General features: G+C 40.6%; 1 protein-coding gene across 1 annotated transcript in view; it reads left to right on the top strand.

Moving 5' to 3' along the window:
* The window catches only part of sorcs3a (sortilin related VPS10 domain containing receptor 3a), a 175,672-nt gene that overhangs the window by 107,500 nt on the left and 40,713 nt on the right, over window positions 1-27,459 (top strand). The window contains exons 5-9 of the mRNA XM_070856324.1: window positions 21,698-21,771; window positions 23,006-23,070; window positions 23,722-23,840; window positions 26,402-26,491; window positions 26,847-27,026. Coding sequence (XP_070712425.1) covers window positions 21,698-21,771; window positions 23,006-23,070; window positions 23,722-23,840; window positions 26,402-26,491; window positions 26,847-27,026 — 528 coding nt within the window. The remainder of the gene's footprint in view (window positions 1-21,697; window positions 21,772-23,005; window positions 23,071-23,721; window positions 23,841-26,401; window positions 26,492-26,846; window positions 27,027-27,459) is intronic.

Below are 27,459 nucleotides of genomic sequence, written 5' to 3' on the forward strand. Positions count from 1 at the left end.
ATTTAATCAGCTATAAGTTGGCGCTTAGCCGTGGTTAAGGGCAGCCCTGAGGACTTAACTTTGAGGAAGGAGTGAAACTCTTGAGACTTCAGAATCCATGTTGAGACAAATAGGCTAGAGCAGGGGTGTCAACCTCAATCAAAGAAGGGGCCAAAATTTAAAGCACAGTCTTTATTATAGTATATAATATAATATAATAATATATATTTTATTCAGAAATATGAATTTAAACTTTTCCTCAATAGAATAAATACAATTTTCAATTATTTTTTTCGTTTTTGTACATGTTTTGTCTCATAGTGTCGTCTTATATTTATATTCTTTAATTGCAGCTACATTGGCTCCACAAACAAAACACACAGGTTCACCTCCGATATGGAAAAACAGGTAAAACTCTGCTTCCCGCCTGTTTTGAAAGTCCCTGTTTTCAAAGTCCACTTTTCGTTTTTGGGGGGGGGTAGCTTAAGTGTCGCTATACTGACCGATGCATTTATCCGCTGATCGGTATACCTGCGGGAGGAGGGGCTGCTGCACGGGTCTTGACTAGCGCGGCAGCTGTTCAGTGCATTGTGGGCTGACGGGCCATCGTTAATAGTCACATGAAATTATCTTGCGGGCCGTATATAATTGTGGGCTTTGAGTTTGACATGTCTGGGCTAGAGGAAGATATTGATTGTAATTCTCGAAAGAAAAAAAAAGAAGAAAAAATTAACACTCAGGTCAGTCCCCTCCTCAAGTAAATGGAGGTATTTTTAGATGTATAACTCTTAGTGACCTTTCCAGGTTCTTATCTCTAGACTGTGAGGGGTTTGTAGAGACAATTACTCATTGATGCAGTCCCAAGGTGGTTTCTGAGAATAAGGCCAATCTTGCCGCTGCCAAGTGAGTGAGTTATGTAAACAGGCTGACACAGAAGAACAGTGGAGGGATGAAGTTCCACACATAGAATAAACAGAAGTTCTCTTGTTTTATTCCCTGTGAACCATCTAAGCCCCCAGAAGACTGGGTGTTAGGGCATCTTGCCTGCATTTTTTTTTTTTTTCTTTTGACAAAAGCAAAAGCCCAGACAACAACAGGCTGTTGTATCTAATTTCTTCACTTATTCATGACGGACCTTCATGCCCTTTAGCTGATGTGAAAACTCCAGTATTTCGGATGATATGTTGGTAGATATTTAGTAGCATTTGATGCAGAAAAATACAGTTCTCCAAAAAGGAAGAGAGAAGACAAACATTTCCTTTGTAAATATGAGGTTTCTATCACAGCAGTGAATATTACCATACCACTGCTTATGCCTCAGCAGAATTGAGAGACAAGGCCATGACTCTCTAATGGACTGTAGTGATTAGTAATTCAATAATTGCACCAGAGACAAGAGTACAGTTCTGTGCACTGTAATCAAATGTTGTTTGCAATCAGCTATTTCCTTATGTGAATATCTGACCTATGGCAGAGCAGAATATTTTTCCAGCTATTCGCCATTAATCATAGCTATCTTTCTTAGCATCATTATGATTCCCACTATGCCTTGTGCTGTTATCAAAGAGTGCTCCAGCGTCTGAGTGTTGCACTACATTAAGTTGTGAGAGATTAAAAGGCATATGGTCAAATTGGTGCAGCAGTGTCTGAGATACCCTAACTTTTAGTACCTTAATGAGGATCAAGCTCCAAAAAAAACGCAATCCTAACCTTCCCATCATGCAACTTGATAGCATCTTTAATCAGAGCACCAGGGCTAAATGTGACTGTTAGCGTGCTATCATGCTCACAGGTTGGTGTTTAATGGTGGCTATAATATAATCTGACCGGTTAATACTATGACCATTCATCTGAATTAATTTCTCCTTCCATCCTGGGAAATCATGTTCTTTGTCTTGAACAGCGAAAGATGCTCGACTGTTTCTAGGTAGCCGAAGACGTTCTGCTTTTCGTCACTGTCATCACTTCCTGTTAAATGTTTCTCAACATAAAAACACGACAGTGTCCCTGATAGCTCAACAATATGGAGGACTCAGTTTGAATTATTTCTTCCTCGATTCTAAAAACAATCAAAATATTTTCCCGTCTGTCATAGCGGAAGCAGCGTCCATGAGCCTAATTGACCGCTTTGCATTACATTACAAAACTTAAACTTTTTTACTATGATGCTATTATATTTTTTATATTCTAAATCTATTCATAGATCATCCAAATGCAGTGGTGTTACTAATTCAGCTGTACTAGATATTTGATCTATTTTGATTTTGATTGGCTTTGGAAACTGTAAGAACTGCCAACCTAAATGTCATTTTGTAGAATCATTTATTTTGTCTTACAATAGATCATCTAGATCACATATGTATACGGCCCGCGAGATAATTTTATGTGACTATTAAGAACGGCCCGTCGGTAAACAGCACTCCCACCTCTAATACTACAAATCCCACAATGCACTGAACAGCTGCCGCGCTAGTCAGGACCCGTGCAGCAGCCGATCAGCGGATCAATGCATCGATCAGCGCTGTTATAGCGACACTTATGGCAAGGACAAGGACCTACTCAGCTCTACTTGGCGTAGGTATGGAGTAGGTACTAGTGGAAACGCACCATTAAGCTAGCCCCCCCCCCAAAATAAATGGCTAAACGAAAAGTGGACTTTGAAAACAGAGACTTTCAAAGCAGGTGGGGGGCAGAGTTTTACCTGTTTGTCGATATCGGAGGTGAACCTGTGTGTCTTGTTTGTGGAGCTGATGTGGCCATAATTAAAGAATATAAATATAAGACGACACTATGAGACAAAACATGAGGATGGTACAGAAAAGAAAAAAATTATATAAAATTCTATTTATTTTATTGAGGAAAAGTTGTTGAAGTTTGGCTGTTTACATTCATATTTCTGGATAAAATATATATTATATTATATACTATAATAAAAGAGTCACTATTAGAGTCTTCACTAAATGTTGAGCCCGTTTGGCCCGTGTCTTAGACAGTGTTTTAAATTTTGGCCCTTTCTTTGATTGAGTTTGACACCCCTGATATAGATGCAGTGTTATTACTGATTCAGTTGTACTAGATATATGATAGTATTTTACGTTTGTTTTAGAGCGGCAGTTCTTACAGATTCCAAAGTAGGATTCTAAAAAGATACATCAATCAAACATATCAAATGTCAAGTACAGCCGAATTAGTAAGACCACTGCCTCTAGATGATCTATGGTGATCTATGATGGAAGGAGAAATAAATTAAAATGGATGGTCATAGCCTTAACCGGTCAGGTTGTCGACTTGTAAAGAGCACGTTTTTGATTGGCAGCAAACCCTCCGGACCATCATGGACTGATAAAATAAAGAGAGGATAACAAGGATAAAATCTTGTGGTTAAATGTTGAGTAATGTTGTGGATATAGTTAAAAAAAAAGAATATAACATGAGAAATAAGAAAAAGATGAGAAAAAGACGTGATCTAGACAGAAAGGTAATCCAATTGAGATACATTATTCTGAAAGTTGTGCTGAGGGACACGTGTCCATGGACACAAATCAATAGATTAAATTTAGTCTACGGGTTGTTGATTACCACTGACATTGTTTCACTGGTGGTGGCACGTAACGAAATATGGTTTTAAGATATATGGATATGTCATGTCATTCTGTTAGATCAGGCTCCTCTAAAGCCATGCTGCTGGTGAGGCTCAAAACGTGTAGTCTCCAAGAACAAGCCAAGATAACCCCCTATGACATTATCAGGGCTATTTTCTCCGACCTGACAAATCCAAAGAAGTTTTCACTCAGTTTTCAGTACTTTCAGTGTCTATGATTGACATGTAAAACTGGTTGAATGCACCTTTCAAATCCAGTCTTGGATTTACTGTTTGTTCACTTTGATAGTCTCCAGTCATATTATATCTATAGGAGCTTAAATGATTTGGTTTCAGCTATTCCACAAACAAATCCATGACTGACATATTTTTTGTTTTGAGCTCATGTTCTAAAAATGTGCCTGTCAGGCGCCTGCCACCTCTGTACACAGACTCTCAGAAGGTATATTTCCGGCTGGTCTGCTGCAGTCTGACCAGCCTGCAGAAACGCAGGTTGGGCACTGACAAATTGAAATTCCCTGTCCTCACATTTCCTTTGAAACTCAAGCAGCAAATAACCAAACTTGCACTTTAGAGAGACAAAGAGAGTCACAAGTGTATTCACACCACAAACATTGAGTTTAACGAGGACAGGGGCTTTCATGGTTCAGCTCTAACCTCATAAAGAGTCATCCACATGGAAATGTACCACATAGTCACGCCACATAGCAATTGCTTTACTCTAAGACAGTTCACAGCAAACCCTAGGTGCAGGCAAACATTTAATTCTTGTGTTTGTATTTCCACTAGAGGAGCAACAAATCCATTAAGGCTGAGGCTGCTGGAACAAGGAGCTGATGTCTCAGTGGCTACAGGACCTATATTACTGAGTTTGAACTGGAGCACATGTGGGATCCAACTCTAACCCTAACCCTGCTACAGATGGAAGGATTAATGTTATTAGTCAGGTGATGGATGGCTCAAAGTTCAACAGTAATAATACAGTAGATCATGACTAAATGATCATAGAGGGAGCCTCTTTGGCAGGTTGATCATAGGCGGTAGAAGAAGTATGCAAGTACTGAGAGGAAAAACATCGTTTGGCACATTAAACAAAGCAAAAAAGCATAATTGTAAGTGTTAAATAGGGGGATCACCACGTATCGAAACTTTACAATATGAAGAGTTAGACAGCGACAGATGACACCAGGTCAAGCATGGCTTGATTCATTAGGAAATGTTTGATTGAGGTTTTTTTGCATCTGGCATAATGAAACAGGGAAAGGAGCTTGGAAATCAAAGGGAAATTATGGATACAGTGAAGCCCTGACGGCTACATGGCAAGGAGAGGCAGGCAGAACAGATGGAGTAACTCGTTCTGATGGAATAGGAGATATGTATTGTCACTCCTTTGTCAAAACAGCAGATGGAGGTGTGCTGCCAGGCTGACAGCAATCACAAGAAACTTTTGCTAAAGATCTTGCTAAAGATAACACTTTGATTAACACTGATTTCATGGGAACAAAGACACTACTGGACAGTTATCTGTGGGCATGTGAGTTTTTGTGTTTTGTGTGAAACTTTAGAAAGAACATGGATCTTTGGAAAAGTTGCCTTTAGCTGTGATGCAAGACCAGATTACCAAGTGGACAAAGCAGCAGGATATTACACTCCTAGGGCCCCCCACTGTATCTATCAATCAATCAATCAATCAATCTTTATTTATATAGCGCCGATTCATAACAGCGTTATCTCAAGACGCTTTACATAAAGATTGGGGCGGCTGTGGCTCAGTGGTAGAGTGGGTCGTCTGATGCTTGCTCATGTGGGAATTCTTGAATCCTTAATTTTGAATTCCTGAATCGTTGGGTCTCTCTCTAATTAAAGAGTTTGGTCTAGACCTGCTCTTTATGTAAAGCGTCTTGAGATAACGCTGTTGTGAATTGGCGCTATATAAATAAAGATTGATTGATTGAATCAGAAGGTCGGGGGTTCGATCCCCAGCTCCTATGGGTCAACATATCAAGCAAGACACTGAACCCCAACTTGCTCCTGAAGCATGGCTTCAGTGTGTGAATGAGTATGAAAGAACAGTCTCCTCCAAATTAGATCCCTCCTGTATGAATGATGTGCGAATGGGTGAATGAGGATGTCATGTAAAGCGCTTTGAGCAGTTGAAATAACTAGAAAGGTGCAATACAAACCATTTACCATAAAGAGCAGGTCTAGACCAAACTCTTTTATTAGAGACAGACCCAACGAAGGAATTCAAAATTAAGGATTCAAGAATCCCCACATGAGCAGCATCAGATATTCTATTAGGCAACAGTGGCAGGAAGAACTCCCCTTTAACGGGAAGAAACCTCGAACAGACCCAGGCTCAATGTGGGCGGCTGTATGTCAATTAATTTAGATTTTAGAGTGGGTTAGGCTTTATTAACTAATTTCATGGCCCTGTATTGTAGAGAATCCCCGTGTCAATATGTAGTTTTAAACCCATAGGGGTTAAGACCTTACGGGTGGGGTTGGGTTATGGGTAAGGGGTGTTGGTGGGTAGAGTAACCAAAAACAAGTAAACAATTGAGTCAAAGAACTGTTACTTTGTAATTACTAATAATTACTTTATTATAAAAGGAAATTAATAATCTCATAAAAAAACACTTCAGCAATGGACAACTTCATCAGATGTAATTTATGATGTGATATGAGTGAACACTCGTACATGTTTGCTTAAATGTTGGGTTGACAGGACATTCTTGGCCATGGAGCGAAGTTCTTTCGAAGTTCGTTTTTTTTTTTTTTTGTCAATAATGGTCAATAATGAAAGGTCAACTTACGGTTGAACTCCTTTTTACCCCTAACACATGAAACCTAAAAGCTGCAGAGAATAACTCCTTTGTTCAATATGTTGCCCAACCAAGTGGAAAATTAATAGTGTTTATAACTGCTCACACCCCAAAGTACGGTGAAACGTAAATCATCTTACAGAGGCCCGAAATGCGATGAACATTTGAATATGGGATGGCAGAGTAGATCTTCAGACAGCCTCTCCTGGAGGGCATTTACACTGTTACGCTCATTTCTACAGAGAAAGTGTCAGAAAGAGTAAAGATACTAGCGTTGTGATTAGCCAATCACTGCTTGAAACAAGTGTGAGTGTTGGACTGCTAGCTTCCCCTCCCTTTTCTTTATTTCATCCAAAGATCGGCTGAAAGATGCACCGTTCTCTCAGAGACAATGATTTAGAGGTGGAGGCTGCTCTCTGCTCTTGATAAGCACCCTGCTTCCTATGAAGATGTTTAGAACTCACTGTTTGAAGGAGGAGCCTTTGATATTTCAACATCTGTTGTAACCTCTACATTAACCTCAAATGGCCACTGCTTTCCTTGAGGTGTGTGGGCCTGTCAGCCCACTTTTTAGTCTCCACAGATGTGACACAATGCTGTCAGGTGTGCTGGATAGAGAAAAGAGGCTGGAGGTGAGGTGGGGCTGTTGGCAAGTTTATTTTGTATGAGGTGTGTGTGAGGAGGGTGGAGAGGAGTAAAAGATATGGACAAAGGACCAGAGGGAAGGAAACAAGAGCAATATATGAGATAAATGAGACAGCAAATGAAGATTGATGGATCATCCTTGAATTCCTATTGAATAATTTTATCTGTTATATAGGCTTTGCCAACATCTTCCACCAGCGTGACAGCAGATGAATAGATATCAGTTGATCTGTTTGTTGGCTTGTTTATCAGTTTTCAAACAAGCCTGGGGTGTATTCCCTCATCGTCTGCTCTGCTGATGCTGCAGGCAAGCCAAGCCCTGATATGACACACTAGGTTAAAATAACTGTTTAGAATCAAACCCGTCCCCTTTATCACATCAACAGAGGTAAGGAAAAATACTTGAACAGTTTGCATATTTATGTTCTGTGGGGGGTAATGTGACAATTTATATCATTCACTCTCGTCTCTGTGGCAGCTGGCAGCAAAGTGAGTGTCGGGTCTTCCCCGAGCTGTTCTCTCACAGTGAGTAGTCAAGGTGGATGTTTTTGAGCCACAGGTAATTATGACATTTATTTTAGGCATCGTTATTCCACAAGTGAGCCTGTCATTGTGTTTGGAAGCACGGGGCAGCAGGGGGCACTAAATATAATTTACCAAAACGTGACTGAAAAGTAATTCCTGCGCGCCAGCTCTACATGGCAGAGGATACCATGAATTAAGAACAATAAGTGCTGTAACTCCCAGTGCCATTTGAAGCTCCCTAAAATCACCTCACTCACAGGAGGGTCAATGAAACACTGGATTTATCCTGAACAAAGCAAACATGAGCAGAAGTGGAACGCTTGGATGTCTTTAGATGTTCAAAGTTTTTTTTCTTGATTCTGAGCACTTTTGGGACGTTGGCTTTAAAAGCTGGCATATCATATTTGACCGTTGTCAAAAGCTCCAAGTCAGGTGAGTAAGTGGAGCTTCAGTTGACAATGTTTTGTCAACCTACCCCTAACCCTAATTCCAACCCTTTGCTCCAACCCCTAGCTTTGAAAAACGTAGGCCTGAAATTTTCTTGTCAATTGGTCTCCACTCCAGCCAAATTCTTGGTATTACTTTCATAAAGAGAAAATCCAATTTTTTTTGTGTATTCATCACATTGCAATACTGTAATTCACCACTAGTGGAGGACTGGTGCTAGAAGGGAGTTACTGATTTGAGAGAGCGCACGAAGAAGAGCAGAAGTAGGAAACATAAGCAGCCTGTCTTAGCGTCGCAGTGGAATAATCATCTGTATGACATCTGCATCATGCTGTGTAGCTTGATGAGCCTCCTCAATTTGCACTCAAAATGCAGCCTCAATAATTCTTGAATTCTCAGAAAAGAGGCGCAAACAAACAAACAAGCAATAATGGAACACACAACCTTTGTGATTGGTAGGCAATTTATGGTGGAATCTTTATTTTGCAAATTGCAGACATCAGATGGATCACACACACATGACATACAAAAGAGGCCCCCAGATGATATTAGCCCTATGCACATAGGTCTTAACCTTTTGCTTCATATTTGTAGCTGTGTGTGCCTGATTAGTTATGAAGATCATGGATAATGGGTAACAAGTGAAGAGATTTCTTTTTCCTGAGCTGTTGTATGGGGTATGGGTATTTTTTGATATTGCTTGGGAAGAAGAACTGCTTTAAAGCCCAAAGTCAGGGAACAACGTTCTAAAGCAGGCAGTTATACCTACACTCTTGCTTTGGGTCTTGATTTGATGTATGCTGATCATACATTAAATTGGCCAGCCAAGAGTTGAGTTTACATCTTATACATGTATATACACACACCTGTAGTTATGCAAGCCAGAATATTTTTGTGCTGTGGGGCTCTAGCATGCTCAATGCTCGATGCTCAACACAAATATACATACAGTCCATGGTTTGGTTGCCCAGTACAAGAAACATGAGCAAAAAAACTGAACTAATCTTGAGGGGCTCAGAGTCAGAAGGACAACAATCATCAACAATAATTTTCTTTCTGTTGTAAATCTGCCCCAGGTAACAAAAAAGCAAATGTTTCTGTTTATTTAAGTTGATTATGCAATATGGATTATTGAAAATGCTTCAGATGCCTAATGACTACAGTTCATTCAGTTTTAGCGGTGGTAAAATATTGCTGATGTTTGCATAGTCTTTGCCAAAGATCCATCTCACCTACTTGCAGGCATTATGTAAAAAAAAAAAAAATAGATTAGATTAGATCATTAGATATTTTTGCTTTTATACCTTCCTTTTTTTCAACATTCTTTTTGGGATATTTAACTAACCCTGAACACAACCAAAGTCTCAAACAAAACAAATTTTTATTAACCTTTTTTTTTCTTTTGTTAACCAGTTTCCTGCAGGGTGTGACCTGTTTGTTTATTATAACCTCCAGACTTGCATATTGGGACATTAGTAATTTACTAATTGGAGTGTGAAATTACAAGGAGTCTTCCATTATAAAATGCCATTGCACAAATAGGGAGGAGAGGATCAAAGATTTATGGTTCAAAAGTGCTGTGTTACCAGAAAAAAAACTCTATGCAATTTCCACCTCCTTCCAAGCCCATATAGTCTCAACCCCATTTCCCTTTTCCTTTCACAATCCCCCTAATGATCGTAACAGGCCTTGGAGCCCATAAATCTGAACAGTAGGGGAACTAAATGTCTCATCATTATGCAGCCTCCACCTATCCGCTCAAAGAGCATCCATGTAAGGCCCCCAGGACAGCAGTGGCACTTGTCTAAATCCAATCTCGTTTCAGTGAGCTCTTCATCACTTTTTTTCCACTCCTGCACCTAATGACGTCCCCATGCCATATTGTTGTCTTATGTGTAATGGGGATGAGCTCAATTACTCTTCTGCTTGACTAATGGTGATGACTGAGTTAAGTTGACTGAGTCATTTTCAGTTGAGGTAATGTTGTTGCTGGCACTTGTTCCCTGAAGAAATTATGAAGTCTTCCAGGAGGCTTTTATTGGACGGCTATCACCTCGCTAGGCTTGGGGTTCAAGTGTGCACCTGTTCAGTCCGTGAAGAGCTAAAAATCACAAAGCAATTCATTCATGTTACATGACAAGATGACAGCCTAGTCACGAGCAGGTCAAAATGTTTTTTTTTTTTGGTCCTCAGCAGCTGGAGTGCTGAGGAGGTTTTATTTTGACACGGGTATTTTTAATGTATGTGAAATCATTAAATTAACTGTGGACTAGAAAGTGCTGCTGGAACTTCTGAAAACTGACTGACAATGATGTTGTTTGGATGGATCCATCTCTCACTACTGATTGGTTTGGGCAAAACAAACAAGAAGAAATCCGCTCTGCAAACACAGTATTATGCTGAAAGTGAAACAAATGGCAATCCAGTTTGATTACAAAACAGAAAACATTTATTTGGTCTTGAATGCAAATTGCAGCATAAATTAGCAAAGCAAATAGTTTTTATGCATATCCATCTCTATTTTGTCATAGAAATTTACCCATTTTTGAGTTCAAGAGGGATTTCAGGGGTTGTGATGACACATTTCCAGTCAGCAGTAAATAAACGTATTTGGTTTTTTTTTACCATTCCCTCGAAAGCGTTGATAATGAATGAAATGATAATGAAGTTCCCCTAATCTTAAAATGCTTAGCGTTAGGAATTTAAAGGGTACAAATTCCAAGCCGCTCCCCCTCCCTCTCCGGCAACATTCAGGACTGCCTCCAAAGCCCCTCCCTCAGAGGCAGCTGCCATGCACCCGCAGGCAACAGTAAGGATTTGAGCAGAGATATGTGCTTCTGTTGTGAACAGCCAGATTACTGCTCACCTGTGAAGCAACATATCACAAAACTTCCACTTCCTGTGTGTCCCTGGAGAACAAAACACATACTATACTATAATAGCATGTATAACATGTTTAATATGAATGATTTTTTTTTCATTGATGGTTGTCTTTTAGCTATAGTGTTTTTATTATTAAGTTGATTGCAGATTTGTGACAAATGTTGCAAACAATTTGCACCAATAAGATACAATATCAATGTTGTGGCGTTGTCTTGTAGTAGGACGCTGTACCAAAATCAAATCATAAGACTGCAGATATTTTAATGATCTACATGATCTTAAATAATTCAGAGTATGATTAAATAAGAAAAACAATCTAGTACATGTAGAGAATCTGAGGCAGGTGATATTTATTATTCAAGTATGGGACATTGGAGCATTGTTTTTTTTTTTTTTCCTTGGTCGTTTTTATATATCAATCCACTAATCCACTTGTAGATGAATGCAGTCAATGATGACTCAGTTTCCATGGCAACAAGCACGCCACAGCCCTCTGGATAGCACGGTTTGAGACCGAAATCGAAAGGGTTTGTTAGTTGATTGTTCTAAGTCATACGACTGCAGCAGCAAAAATAAAATAATGAAAAACTAAGGTGATAAAATGATCTCTGACTCTTACTGTCATAGCATCATTTGTATCATAACCACATAATGTTATAATCAGAAGTCCAATATGTCTGATCACAGACACCATAGAATTCCATTTAAAGGGCTTTCAACACAAAAACACAATGCGATCATAACTGTCACAAGATAATCTAACAACACTGCTGCCCTACTTATATTGTCATTAGTGTGAAATTATCATTAAATATGACAAAACATTTTAATCCATAGCGAGTTTAGCACATTTATTAGAGTTTACTGTGACCATTAAGGCGGTATTTCTTGTTTTATTAAAGCAGCCGAGGCTCTAGAGCACTGCACAGAATTAGACAAATACTTCAGGGGCAACAAAACTGGATTTTTTTTTTTTTTCACAGTATAACTTTTCCTTTGTCTCCGTAAATGCTTTGCAGGGATGTGCAGAAACAGTTGCAGGCACATCTGGATAAGCTGCAAGAGTCTTTCAGGGTCTTAAATTTTGGAGCATGTGTTTTGGGGTCAGTAGGGTGAGCCTACAAAATGGAAAAATGCTGTGTTGAGGAAAATGGGCAAGTTACTGTAGCAGCTAAGGTTGGGACTGGAAGAGGCACAGGGGATAGCTAAAACACACTGCTGCCTGTAATTGCTATTCTTTTCCATCACTGTTCTCTTACTCATACAATACACGCCAGGATACACAAACACATGCACTCAAACACTTCTTTTCTTCAAGAACAAAACTAAGATAATGTAGCTGCCTATTTGTTTCCCAGATGAAATAGGAATAATATCCACTGTATGCTCCCATGGGAAGCCGACGGCCCACCTAAAATTCAAAAAGAGCCGGCACGCTGCCTCTAAGAGTCCCTTCAGTCCTTCGACATGCAAACATTGTTTGACTTAATCCACCCTAATGATGCAAATTTATGCTGTTAATTATTTCTAGCTGAATTGCAACCTGGCTAAATGTTCTCAGGGATGCAACGGGGACGTCAGACTCCATAAAGTATTCAGGGAGAGACGGGAAAGACATTATTCCGGATTACTTTTTTTCTTCTTTCTTTCGCTCTTTTTCATTTGCATCAACTCTGTAAAAAGAATTTGCATTTTCCATTTTGTAACATTCCTAATATGGGTGATATTGTTGTCTGTGACTGTACATTCTGGTATTGAAGAGACCTCTTTAGATAAGCTCTTTTAATTCAAATCTTATTTAATAGGAAGCAGTGAGTCTACATCCCCGAGTGCTCTCCTTTCAGGGTCTTTCTCTGTCATTGTAATCCTCAGATGACACCTTTTTGCCTGCTAAATATGATTCTTCATTTAAATTTGTGATATGGACATATACAAAATGAATGTTGTGACGTCACACAAACCAGTTTGCTGATGAAAAGGCTATTTTTGTCACAGTGTGATTATATTGAAGAGTTTCAAGCAGGGCCACTTTCTTTTGATTAAACTTACGATTTACTTCAGCTGCAGGCCTCAGTTTCTATATTACAAATAGAAAATGCTGCAAATGTTGCAAAAATAGCATCTATGTCCGAGGCTCAAGGGGACTCATTTCTTTCCATCCATCCATCCATCCATCCATTTTCTTCCACTTATCTGGGGTCAGCTCGCAGCTCTCCTTGGTCTGCCCCGGGGTTTCCTCCCAGTTGGATGTGCCTGGAAGACCTCCAAGGGGAAGCGCCCAGAAGGCATCCCAGCCAGATACCCGAGCCACCTGAGCTCCCCCTGGATGTCTGAGCTCCTCGCCCTATCTCTAAGGCTGAGCCCAGACACCCTGCAGAGGAAACTCATTTCGGCCACTTGTATCCACAATTTTGTTCTTTCGGTCCTGCATAACTGCTGATGCTGGACCGATCTGTCTGTCCATCTGACGCCGCATTCTACCCTCACTTGTGAACAAGAAGTTACTTGAACTCCCTTGCTTGTGGCAACAACTCACTCACAACCAGGAGGGGGCAATCCGCCATTTTCCATCAGAGAACCATGGCCTCCGATTTATTTGTTTATTTGGTTACTTGTCCAGCAATCCAAGGTCTGCGGCTCTTTTGTGTGGCATTGCAGCAGATGTCTGGCTGTTAGTCGGAGTCGCTGTCAACCCATGACAGAGCCACAACAATACTTCTCTATACAAATACTAAATATTTAAAAAAATGAAACACATGGTTGGCTAAATATAAAATACTCTGCAGTAATACTTTGTAGGCAGAGAAACACATATATGGTGTATATGGTAGTATCATCCATCCATCCATCCATTGTCTATACTGCTTATCCTTAAGGGTGGTGGCAGGGCTGGAGCCCATCCCAGCTGGCATTGGGAGAGAGGCGGGGTACACCCTGGACTGGTCGCCATTCAATTACAGGGCTGACACATAGTGACAGACAACCACTCACACTCACACTCACACCTATAGGCAATTTAGAGGCGGTGGTATCATGAAACCTCAAAATATACAAAACATTTCTCCCTCTTTGGTACTCGTTTTTGAAAAGAGGGCATGGACAGGCATGTGGTTTACACAAAAGAGTTGTGCACTGTAACAGAAAAAACGCTGTTTGGATGCAGCAGATCCTAATTCTTTCACAAATCAAAACGAATGCTATAAATATGTGCCATTGTGTCTATTTGAACAGATCCACTTCCAGCCCTTTCCTGCCCCCTCTGATAGGTAGTGTTGAGCTCGAGCCAAAGAGGCTGCTCAGCTGCTACAGTGCATTTCTCAAGTCAATGACTCTCCAGATGGCAGGTATCTTTAGTGCTCAGCTCCCTTCGCTCTGAGCTGCGACAGCTCTGCTGCGCTCCATCGGGCTGCAGCAGGCCCGCCCTCCCAGGGTACTTTTAATGGACTTTAATTTGAAACACACGATCAGGACAATGCAGACAGTGCACTCACCAGCACAATGGAGATAATAAGGCTCCTTTTCATACGTATGGGCTTAGCAATTCACAGCATAATTATTACTAAGTAGAGAAAATCATTGCCCAAAGGCCCATGTTGAAGGAAATACTTTATATTATATACAGATGGTGAGGCATTATATACATATCGACCAGTACAGTCGTGGCAGGCTCAAATTAAATGCACTTTTAGAATTTTCAGTGGCCCCAACAACAACCAATATGATAGATATAGGTGGCTGCTTTTTCCAAGCACATGCTGGTACAGTGACGGGTCAGCTGAACCTAGACCTGGGGTGCACATCTGAGAGTACACACGATATCTGTGTGACTGCCAGGCAGGTGTGCTGCCTGCTATCATTTCTTATGTAGCTGGAAGGCAACAAGATAGCATAACAGGGAATCACTGAGGGAACGCAGAAAAGGTGGTGCAGTATGACAGTGAGCACAAAGCCGGAGGGAATGCATTTGTTAGACTTGACTGGGCACACATTAGTGTTTGACACTGATAATCATAACGGATAATATTTTAATTTGTTGAGCATGTACTAGCAACAAGTGGTTGGAAACCCCACCAAGTTGATGTTGCAATCCACTTTTGAGAACTCTCTTTTAGATGTACGGCTGTGTAGAAGAATACTTTTCATTCCTGATTATCTACAGATTTATTCCTGACTCAGAAAAGAAGCACACTTAGAACTGTAGATAAGATGGCTCTGATTTTCAAGCATTTATAATGTGATTAAAGGTCTTGAGCACATAGAGCGGTTCTGATTAGCTGCCTAAATAATCGCATTATGCACCTTAATGGCCCATGCTGCATCAATGTACGGTGTTAGTTTAATAGCATGGCACTATGAGGTCAACTGTGTTATAAGCATAATAATTCCATTGATCTTCTGTAATTTCGTATGAAAACATTCATCTTTCAAAGGGTCTTCAACGTCTGTACAGTCAGATTAAATTATGGTCCTGATCTATGTAGAGTAGAAACCATCTGTCACAATTATAAAATCATGTAAATGTCCCTTGAAGTTTCATTCTTGACCTTGAAAAAGTGTTTTGGCAAAGGAATCTTACTGCTGTTTGCTGTCTGAACTCACCTGATCCCTCACCGCCTTCCCACCCATCATCAAACATCGCCAATAATGTTTGTCAGAGCAGAAACTGAGCTCAGGGAACAGTTCCTTGAAAACAAAACCTGGCTGTGGTGACAATTTTTTCTGATTAGATTAGGGCTGATTAGATTATTTTTCCTGATGAAATGATGAAGTGTCTTGTGAATTGTTCAAAGCAGCTACAAGTAGTTTTTAACTGCTTGTGAAAACAGTCTCAGTTTAATACTGATGCCTCTCTATGACCTACATATGGAAAAAACCGAGCAGACTGCCTGCTTCTGTTTTATAATTGTAAGTGCATGTCCCTGGGCCCAATTACATGCAAAATCAGACAAAACAATTTACGGCATGCAGACCAGAGGTGCCTTTGTTTGCATTTTCCCCGGCAAAGTGTTGTGGCGAACCGTGTGTTTATGTGTGTGTGTCATTTAAAAAGAAAAAAAGTGTCGTTTAGAGTGAGAATTTTAGTTTTGATGTCATATTTTGGCTGATATTGGGCCAGAAAAGCTCTCTAGCCAAGAAAAGGATCTTGCCCCAATTGATGTGTCTTCTTGCCTGTGCTGATACAGCACTCAGAAAACATGAGTCAACCTTGGTTGGTCATTCAGCTGATGGAGAGTGCTGCAGGATTTTAAAGGATTCTAAACTGATCTTGAATTGGCGCTCTTCTCCCTGGACAGGAATATATATTATGTTCATTCTATTTCTGAAAAATGATTGCGAGAAGGTTACATCAATATAAGAATTTAATGTGGCGGCTAAAACAACACTGACTAACCCTTTGGCTTATGACAGTTCAATGTAGCTGATGTTAGCTGCATTTGTCAAGCAAAGCAAACCAGATTAAGATATTTATGGCAGCGGAGGACGCTACCACTTTTGTCCATGGGGCCGCTAAAGCAAAAGCAAAATGAAAGTTCCTTGTAGTCGCTCTAATAGTTTTCTTATGTAGACTAAAAGTCCCAAAGATTTTCCTTTTACACAGATATAAAACAAACCAAACAGCCTCAGTCCTCAGCAGGAACAAGAGAATGATTTTTTGCTCAAAGAAATGAAAGATTAATCCATTATCGAACTACTTAGTTCAATTGTTAGCGATGATTCAGTCAATTGATTTTAATGGTTTCAGCTGTGCAAAAAAAAAAAAAAAAAAATCTTCTTATCTTAGGGGTTAAACTGACTGATTTCCTTTTCGGTACAGTGGCAATCAATGAAGACGCTCCACGCTAGAATCCTTATGGCCTCTCAATCAGAACAATCCAGACGTTTCATTTGCATAGCCCTTCCCTTTGTCTCCCTCCATGGGAGTAACCCTACTAGTGTGTACTTTGCAGGCTCCATAAATTGTGGAGTATAAAAACCAGCCCTCCTCCCCTCCCATATGGAATATGCCAAGGAGATGCCAACAGAAGCCATTTGATTTAGAGTACTGTACATAGATGCATCAAGAATTTATAGGACACTTAATTAGGAGTTATAAAAGTGACTTATAGTAATTGTGTGGGACACAGGGGCCTATAATGCAGCAGTTATCATTTCCATAACTCCAAAGTTTTAATTCTTTTTCTCAGAACTTTTATGTGTTGCTGGAGCTGTTTGTGCTTTGATGTTAATGCACAAAGCTCTTCTGGGCGGCCGAATGTTGCCACTGCAGTGCTGCAGAGGGAACTGTGAGACTGTGAAAATGCAAAAAAGGCCCAAAAAAAACAACCCTATGTTTTCTGTCTGTTACTGCGGTGCGACACAGAAAAGATATCATTCAAGTTTACACGCATCATCCCAACAAAAGCCACGATGAAATAGGACCCACGTTTTGAAGCAAAGAGAGATTGTAGAAAATGTCTGCGTGTAAGGAGGAAGTTCTCACCCCATTCCCCCTGCCTGTGTTTTGTTTTTCAGTCACGTTGCTAATCAAAATGTTCTGTTTACTCATTTTGTAAACTGTGATTGAGGCCTTGCGAGGCTGTAGTATTACTGAGAACCTGAGGGTTCAGAAATCTAGTGCTGGTAGGAGTTGTGCAGCAGCAGCAGTTGTGTATACCTCTAAATACCAAGTAAATTCCTTCCAGGCTGTCTCCCACTGAACCAGTCATGTAGTTGGTATATATATTTCTTTAAATAGATTGGCTCACCTTGCTCAGTAATCAGACAGAGCTGTCATTTGTTTGTCTTCATTATTTAGTCTGATAACATGTTCGTGTCAGCCAAAATCTTTTTGACACTAGAGGTAATTTTGTTCGTTTTTTGCCCAAACCAGTTGGACTGAGATCATTTTTGTCACTTATTATTCATCAATTTTATCCAAACTTGTTGCTATTTTTGCTGAAATTACTGTGGTACAAAAAGATGACATCCCTGTTCATAAACCTGCCCACAAAGCTTTGATTAGATGATGTGGACAGTGATTTAGAAGTCAAATTTGTCTCTTAAACCTACAACATTGATATTTCTGCTGCCTTGTTTTTCATTTTATGCGAACATACTTTTCAGCAGAAAAGAAATAGTACCTGTGAAAACTGCTGATGGTCTATGGATTATCTAGAGTAACAGGTACATTGTTTATGGAAAAATTATACTATACCAATTATACCTTTTTTTTGTGCTTTGTACACCACTAATGAAAATTAATTCATCTCCATTAAGTGTATGTGGTGGTAGAAGTATCAGACCTTAAAACCTCCAGGAATAAAATGCATATACACTGTTGCCCATAAAGTTGGAATAATTGTTCAATACCCCCAATTTAGTTAAAGCCTGGATACACAGTTTGCAAAGGTTCATTGTGGTTTAAGTTTCACTGTGATATGTTTGGAAGAGTTTGATCAATAAAGTTGAGAAGATATAAACTTTATTTATCAAGAAGAAATCACACTGTCACAATCATTTCATGAGAAGAGGTAAAAAACATTTGATTCCAACTTTATGGGCAACAGTGTGCTTTGTAATGTACTAGTAATTTGGTTGAACCTTCCCTTCAATGCAATTAAACTACATTATGATTAGAATTATTAACAATCTTCATATTATCACTGCCAGTTTGATGAGTGGCATTTCAGTGTATGGTTATATCAGCTGCTATGGGAGACGGCAAAAACTATGGCAGGGATAATAGAACAACGAACACGCTCCCCTACATGTTCATCCAGTAACTTCCCACTGCCTCAAGCAAAATCCATAATGTCTTATTTTCACTGCAGAATGGAATGGACATACTGTCAACGGAGAGCACTGTTGCAGGCAGGTTCACAACAGAATCACAGTAGGAGCAGGTGGGAGTAGCATGGTGCTTCCGGTAATGGTTGGTAATCCAGCGGGAACGGGCGTTTTTGGGGTCAAAAAACAGTCCTGCATAGGCTCCTTGTCACTAATTGGCTGCACAGGTCCAATACATTTTATCATCTGCTGTGAAAATAGTGGTTTGTCTCTCTGTCTCTGTCTCACTGTGTCCTTCTTTTTCACGGCTGGATTTTTCACAGCTCACAGTGAAGGAAAGTCAAGCAAAGCCCTGATTATTATTTTAGCCAGTTCTGTCTGCGACAAATGGTAGATCTGGTAGATGGTGCGGTAGGCTCACAGCTAACATGTAGCTTCTGGGGTCAGTCGTTCTGTTTTGGTGTGGGACAGCACTGTGGGCTTTAATGGAACATTGAAAACCCATGTCCTTCTGTCCACAGGGGACATGTCTCTGCTTCACCACCACTAAGACCCTTTTCTAATTGGTTCCAAGCCACTGTAAAGAAATCATTTATCTGATTTTAATCTAATTTCACTGATCTGATTTCACTTTTCATTTTGAGCAAAAGTGCACTCACACCAGGCTTTAACTAGCTGGAAAGCAACAGCATTACTGTGCATTTACTCCAATCATTTCCTGCAACACGTCTTTAAGGACAAAAAACATGAAAAGGCTTAACGAAATTCATCTTTCAATAGTCGGTGTGTGTGCTCTCCAGTGAGTCTGAATCAATTCATTTCTCGTGTAGGTTCCATCTGTGTTTGATTTCACCTCGCTTTCACTCGTAGATGTGCTTCCATAGAGCACAAGTTAAGGCTACAAGAACAAAAACAAACGTAGACCATTACATAAACCTTGAGATTTATTCCCCATACATATGTACCGAAATCCAATATCCCTGCATACCTCCTAAGCCAGGCGTAGTGAAACAAAGCCTGTCTGTTATGTCGGTATGCCAGTACTATACTTTAATTGTTTGATGGCTAAATGTGATAAAATCAGCGCTGCCTGGAATGAATTTCTAGTGAGACATGGCCCTCAAAGACCTTAACTCAGATATAGCAAGATGTTCTTTTTGGCTTTGAAGCATTTTATGTGTAAACAGTACTTGAGTGCATTTCTCTATATTTCAATAACCAGGAATCATTTTTCGTCTCAATTTGATGCATTTAATTGCGTTCACCACGTTTTTTCAGAAACTATAGTCACTGAGTGTGAACAAAATATCGTCAGCTGTAAGAGTTTAGCTTGAGACAAGCAGCTAAACCATCCATCCTATATTCCTTTACCAAAATATTTAGATGGTTGACAGCTTACATTCATATTAGACTCATGCTTACTGACATATGAGCACAACACTTTTGACCACTTCTAGCTTTTAGCACCATTTAGCTGTGCCATTGTTTGTCCATGTGAGCTCCTTTGGTCCTTTGTCGGCCCCTGTGGCTGCCATCGGCGGCATGGCAACCGGCCGGCCGTGCTTTTGATTTATTGAAGTGACTAGGAAACTATGAAGCTTACTTTGTGACAGCTCAGAAGCTTTAAAATTTAAGATGTCATTGAACTGATGAATGGAGAGAGGAGAGGCTGAGCCGTGCCTGCTGGCGTCATATGTCACTGTCCAAAGTGATGAGGGACCTGGCTGCTCCTATATACTGACCAAAAGGCTCAGATGGGAGCCGTTCTTTAGTGGAGCTGGAAGAATAAGAAATATCATTTTCTGTAAAAGTAGACACCTATGGGTACTGTATATTCTGTATATCTGTTTAGCTTCATAAAGGTTTTGTTTGCCCCCAGCCAACAATAGATCCATGCTTTAACCACACATGGGACACTAAAATAGATGTATTGGTCTCCTGCCACAAATCAAGCACTCCAAACAGACACACGGCCGTAAAAGTGCTGATTACATATTGGAATATTAATCATATGATAGACTTTGACATCCAAGTATTAAATTCACAGAATCTTAAAAAGAATTAGAAGCAGATCGTTTTGAGAATCTGCCCATGCACGGCGCTCTTGTTATACATGTTAGAGAACACTGGCAGTGTATTTTTTAAATGGAAAACACGCCCGCTGACACAGACAGATTTGGCCTCGCGAAGCCAAATAATAAATTTGCAGCAGGTGACAAATGTGTATCCTTTTTATCAGAGTAAGCGTAGATTTGCTGTGATAAAAGGCAACAAGTAGGAACATTAGCATAGAGCTCAAGTGGGGCCACTGACTCACCGCCGCAAAGAAATAACAATGCAGAGGCACAGCGAGGTATAAGGGAGCTGTTTCTACAACATCAATCGATACAGTGTCGGGAAGTGCACCTGGGTTATTAATTGTTTGCCCAAGCACCAGAAATGTAATTAGTACATTGAAATTGGGCCACTGGCTACATGCTGTACACCTTCACATCAACTGAGCTATATATCATTCCTTGCATTAATGTGTGCTCATTCTGTAGGACTGCCGGTGTTTACCGGAGGCTGGAAAAATGCTCAACATTTGTTTTTAAATACGATAGCGGGCTAAAACCTACTGAATCAAACTAAATTATTTGCTGATCAGGCTCAATGTGGCCGCATTACTGTCATATCTATTTCAGTTTTTAATGTATTATTCCTGCGGAGTGCTTTGTGGAAATGCGTAGCTCTAATTTGTAAGGGGGAGAGGGGAATAGAAAATGTCTCTATCTGTGACAATGTGTTAACTTAAATGGCCAGTTGGTAATGATCATAGTCATTCAGCACTATGTCACCCTATCACTCCCCATAATGCTGCAGACCCCAGGCTAACTTCCACTCTGGATTCATTCAGCCATGTCTCAAGCTCACAGTGTTGCAACTTTCAAATCATCTAATTAGAGACTGCACCACTGTAGAAACATGTATTCATCTCGCTAACAAGACTGATTTTTTTTCTTTTCTTTCTCTGACATCTGCACAGTTGTACAGCTCTGTCGACTTTGGAAGAAAATGGCAGCTCATCCACCAACACGTCACGCCAAACAGATTCTACTGGTGAGTCATCCTTTTTTTTTTTCCACATCTTTGCCTTTTTTTCCTTTTTCATTCCGCTCCATTCCTCTTCTCCAAAGTTTTGTTTACTCAGGAATGCAGAAACTGTTGCTTGTGCTCCTGAGCGAGTGGTATTGATGGCTTAGAACAAGGTGTGTGACTGACTGGTGATTCTGCTGAAATTCTGCACATTTTCTACCCCTTGATACAATCAGGCAGAGATTAATCTCCCCCCCCCCCTTTCAGAACACACTTTGCATTCAGCATCCAAGGTCGCATGCCTCTTCATTTCTCACATGTCCTGCTCATACGAGGCATATTGCACATGAATACTAAATTGTTATTTAGACATCAGCAGTGGAGCTGGTTTTCCACAGATGCACACATGCAGATACAGAAACTTAAGTCCAGTATGAGGAGCTATGACTAATAATGGATCCAGGACGTCCCTGTCACTTCTCATCCACTCACGTCTGCTGCTCACTACCCCTGCAGTGTACCTACAATGTCTGAAAGTGCATACTCATCACAAAAGTAGACCCGGATCTATTCCAGCTCAGTGCTCCTCTGCCCCCCTCTGAGGTGACCGGGGTGTGCCCGGGATTGCCATGGGCTATATCCACTGTAACTTGCATAAATCTGGAGTTACTTCCATGCTGCTGTGATATAATCCTAATAATGTGGACAATCCATTGCTAGCTTTGCCCTTCACCACTAAAGCCCCTTCAAGGACATCTAAACAGTGGATGGGCCTCCAGCAATGGATAGGCAGGCCTCCAGTTGGCTGCATTTAGACAATGGCCCAATCAGCCTCCAAGGGATATGAAATATTGTCACAATGGGAATGCTGTGTCCATCCAGTCTAATCCAGAAACGGTGAAATGAGCAAGAAAGCAAGATTTTCCCAGAGATGTACTCATAGCCAGACAGAATGGTGACCCTGCACGACCAAGTCAATGATGAGGAGACTGTATTTGTATTTCTTTGTATTGTTGCATTTTGCTGGAAGGGGAACTAGTCCAGAGTTTCTATGGATGTGCTTGCCATAATGTGGCATTTAGAATAATGGGGAAACTTTCCTATATTCCAGCAGAATGCCTCTGCTAGTTCCATATTTCTCTGTTTCTTCTTTCATCCTCCCTCTGCTCTGACTCGCTCGGTGCTCTTTCCTTTACATCCCATTCTATTCAATGTCATTATGATGTATTCTTTTTCATGGTCTGTCATTCTCTCCAAGGTCTGTCTCGGGCCTAGACAAGGAGCCCGATCTGGTCCACATGGAGGCTCATACACCAGATGGAAGTGAGTGTCTCCTACACACATCAAAGGGAAGTAATGAACAGGTCTATATAGGACCGAATTCCTCACTGCGAAAAAGGAAGCGTCCCCTGGGAGACGGCACTGGCTCGCCATACCAATAAACTCAGTGCATGAGTCTTGATTAATACGGCCTTTCTTCTCTTTCCTTTTCACTCGCTTAATGTCAGCTCCATAACTCTGAATGGCAGAACCACCAAGGTCTTCCATAGGTGACAGGTGAAATTGTTTATACCCGCCTGTGATGTCGGAGTAGTGTCACTCCGAGATATAAGCATAGCTCTTTCTAATATGATGTGCTATGAATGACAGGCGCAGATGCTCATTTGTGGTATTAACACATGAGAAGAATACGTCTGGTGCTAGACCGAGGCACAGATTAGTCTGAGAGAATGTCAGGCTGCGTAGTCGGGGCGGAGTACAACCCTACACAGTGGAAGAAAGACTAAAAAATAAATATCTTTCTAGCGCTGTCATTATCCATATCGTTTGAAGATGCACTCAATTTATCATTTGTTACCGATTTTGTTAAAATATCGCCACAGGTGTGTAAATATCAAGACGTACTATAAGAAACATATAATATTTGAAAGTCATGAACCTCTTATGCACTCTGTATGTCGTCCCATGTAACAGATGTGCAGTACGTCACATGCAGAGCTCAGATGTGCACGGAAGCTAACAGGAACTACCCATTCCCCGGATACATCGACATCAGCTCTTTGGTGGTTCAAGATGACTACATATTCATACAGGTAGGGCTCTAAACAGTCAGCCGCACTTACGGCATGGTACAAGATGGATTATGCACAGCCGCAGCCTGCTTGCTGGAAAAGTTTTGTGATAAACAGTTGAGACTAAATAATATAGGCTATGATTCATCCATAGAATCAAACGCTGAGAAAATGGGGCTAAAGGTTACTCAGAGCTGAGAGTTGGATGTTAATTTGTAAGAAGGCTTTGTTCTATATGACAAGCTTTCACAAGACACAGTCATCTGATTGAACATGTTATAAATATTGCGAAAGCTGATTTAATATTAAACCATAGTGTTGCTTTTTTTTTTTTACTCCAATTTACTCCAGTTTTTCAACTCTACCATCACAGAGATTTTTTTTTTTCCTTCTTCTATGCAAAGGTTTCTGTTATGGAAATGATTGTGCTTGGCACAAAGAAAACATGTAAAAATCCTATTACTTTTACCCCAGCTGAACATTTGTGTTGTTTTTCTTTGAAGCCACTCTAGTTTTAATATTCATCCTAGCCACTGCCCGGGTTGTCATATTAATCATGATTTGTGCGACAGAAAAATCTGAAATGGTAATGTTCTGAATTACAAGTAACACAGATGCAATTTATCTGTTGTATTTTAATTTGCTTTACAGGCTGAATATTATTTAGTCTGACGTTGTATAAATGAGGTTTCATACATTTAAAAGTTAACAGGAAAAGTCAGTGTAATTACATGGCTAGTCGACCACAACACCAATGTTATTCAAATTTTCCTCCAACGACTGCTGTGGTACCTGTTGAAGGTGTTTTCAGCACCAGTGTTAAGCTTACCCCTTTGAACTGTATCTTCTTGCACAGGTGGTTATAAGACTAACGTGTGTTAGTGTGTGTAACTGCTGGCACCACCGCCAGCAATTACCAGAAGGAGCTTCAGTTCTTTCACAAGCAGCTGATCCTAAATGTATACAGGATTCTCTTGCTTGAGAAAGTACATGACCCAGTCCTCCAAAAAAATGTCCCTTTTTACATCACACCATCATTCATAAAATCCACCACAGCCTGACCCCCTCACCTCCCCACAGTCTACCAAGCATCACACGGTCTGACATAGTCTTTGCAAACCTTGTAAACTTGAATCACCCTTACGTGCTAAATGTGCTTCACAAATATACTTTTGTGTGATTAAATGCGTCTTTAATTGAAAAGAATAAGAATATATTACGAGCACCAGTTGTAGTAGTAGCTGTAATGATGCTCTTTCAGCTGTTTGATCCCACTAAATATTTTATTCAGTAGAGAAAAGAGATTTTATCAGAAACCTACTTACCTGGCCACCTTGCAGGCGAGTTCTTCCTGCAGAACCTTACTGAGCCTGGCAGCACATTAGACACAGAAATAGAGTTGTTCTCCAAAGAACCTTCAATCCTGTTTGACCTCTCCGAAGTCTCTCAAGTAAACTCACAAGCATTCAACCTAAACCTCCCCTTCAATTCTCCTTCAATGCGAGCACCTCCACATTTTCACACGTATGCGTCACAGACGAAAGATCCTGAAAGGGATGGGAAAAAAAATCAATCATACCAATTCCTCTTAAAGTTCAAACCGCCCCTGGTTACCCTGCCATCGATCTCCTGCTCCTTCACTCGATTGCATGTGGGACTGTTCTGCGGTGCTCACTGCTAGCCCACTACGTTTCCTCTCAGAGCTTGTTTTCTCTCTTCTGAGTCATTCAGAGCACTTACAAGATCAGTAAAAGAATCAGCCATGTCATACAACATTAATACTGATATCGCTTCTCTTCAGCAAAGAGCCACAAGTTGTATTTGAAGGTTTTTTCTGTAATGAATTTCTTGTCTTTATTGATAGGAGGGAAAAGTGGGTTACGGAGCTGCAGTCTCAATTTGTTCTGTGCCTCTGTATGTGTCTCTGTGTGTGTGTGTGTGTGTGTGTGTGTGTGTGCAAAGTGCTTGGCTTCGATGGCCTGCAGGCTAATGACAATTCTCCAACACCTACCAGCCGTGTGTTTTTTTTTTGCTGCATAAGCTAACAACTAACAGCTTGGGGTGTTTGCAAAGGGTCTAGACCATTATGGACGACTTTTTTCCCCTACCTGGCAGATGAGGCTTGGTTAGGCAACTTAAACTTCTCTTGACAAAGAATAATGAGACTATTGATTGTCCTATGAGATATTTACCAAAGTCCACTTTAACACCACCGTGTGCATTGAGACCGAGATAGGACAGCATCCTCTGAATGCAAGACAGGAGGTTGCTATAAATGACCGAGCCACCCCCCCCCCCCCAAAAAAACCTTGTGCATCCAGCAGTGCCTTGAAAACCAGCAGAACAAAGAGAGAGAGAGAGAGAGATTGATGTGCGCTTTTGCCCACAACTTTAATTAATTGAAGAAAACATGGTGTGGTGCCAGTGATGAGGTCACGCGTGAGGCCTTGATACGAGGTGTGCGGCCGCAGAGCTCCATCACAACAGGGAGAAGCACTGAATAATGAAAGTGAGCCATAATTTCAGGAAACACCGTGTGGAACATTAAGTACGTGAAATGATTTCTACTTTCTGTGTTGTAGGTTCCCACATCAGGCCGAGCCACCTATTATGTGTCCTACAAGAGAGATTCATTCATACAAACCAAACTTCCCAAATATTCCCTGCCTAAGGTAAATTGCAGCAAAATTAGTCTAACAAGTATTTAGACTTTTTATGGTGCATTCCTTTTTTTTTTTTTATTTTTTATTTCAGACTGTCACAGGGTTAATTAATCATAGATTTAAGTATTTCCATTCCTGTTCCTGAAAACTTTGGAATTTGATGCTGTGACAGTAAATGTCACAGCATGTGACTTCTAATAGTGGTACCTCTGGGTGATCCACACCTTACAGTATGTCATCAGCCATTTATATTCACACCACAGCGTTGATCTCATGACCAATCCCACAGGGTCAGCATGTTCTAATCCGTCACCTCTCCGCCTCTAGTCATAACTCCTCTTAATCTCTCCCTGCTCTCTGATAGGATTTACACATTGTAAGCACTGATGAGAAGCAGGTATTTGCAGCGGTGCAGGAGTGGAACCAGAACGACACCTATAACCTCTACCTGTCCGACACCAGAGGGATCTACTTCACCTTGGCCATGGAAAATGTCAAGACCACTAGGGGCATCGGAGGGAACCAGATGCTGGACCTGTATGAGGTAGGCACCTGATGAAATTGGTCACCCTGGGGGATTACATACAGCAAGTTTTCTGATTGAATCTATGGGAAGTTAGAGGGACTATTACTTTCTTGCTGCTTCTTAAGACCTGCCATAAAGTGCAGGCTTATACATGTGCCAACACACAAACAGTGGAGCAAGCAGTTTTGTTTTTTTTTTGCCTGTGGTTGAATGTGCAGTACATTCAGATTTTTATGTCCCATTGCACAAAATAACCATAGAATATCTCAGAGGGGGTGCATCAATAGGGCTGCTAATCGATACCAGTGGCCCGACAATTCCTTTGCAGGTGCTGAATTTTCTGGCTTCTAAAACTCTGCAGTATATTCTCCCTTGGAACAAATACCACTTCCTCACATTTTTAAAGGCCCGCACCTGATCCTAAACGTTTCAACAACGCCCTTGTAATAAG

The sequence above is a fragment of the Pempheris klunzingeri genome, chromosome 3 (assembly GCF_042242105.1).
Source record: "Pempheris klunzingeri isolate RE-2024b chromosome 3, fPemKlu1.hap1, whole genome shotgun sequence".
Classification (NCBI taxonomy): domain Eukaryota; kingdom Metazoa; phylum Chordata; class Actinopteri; order Acropomatiformes; family Pempheridae; genus Pempheris; species Pempheris klunzingeri.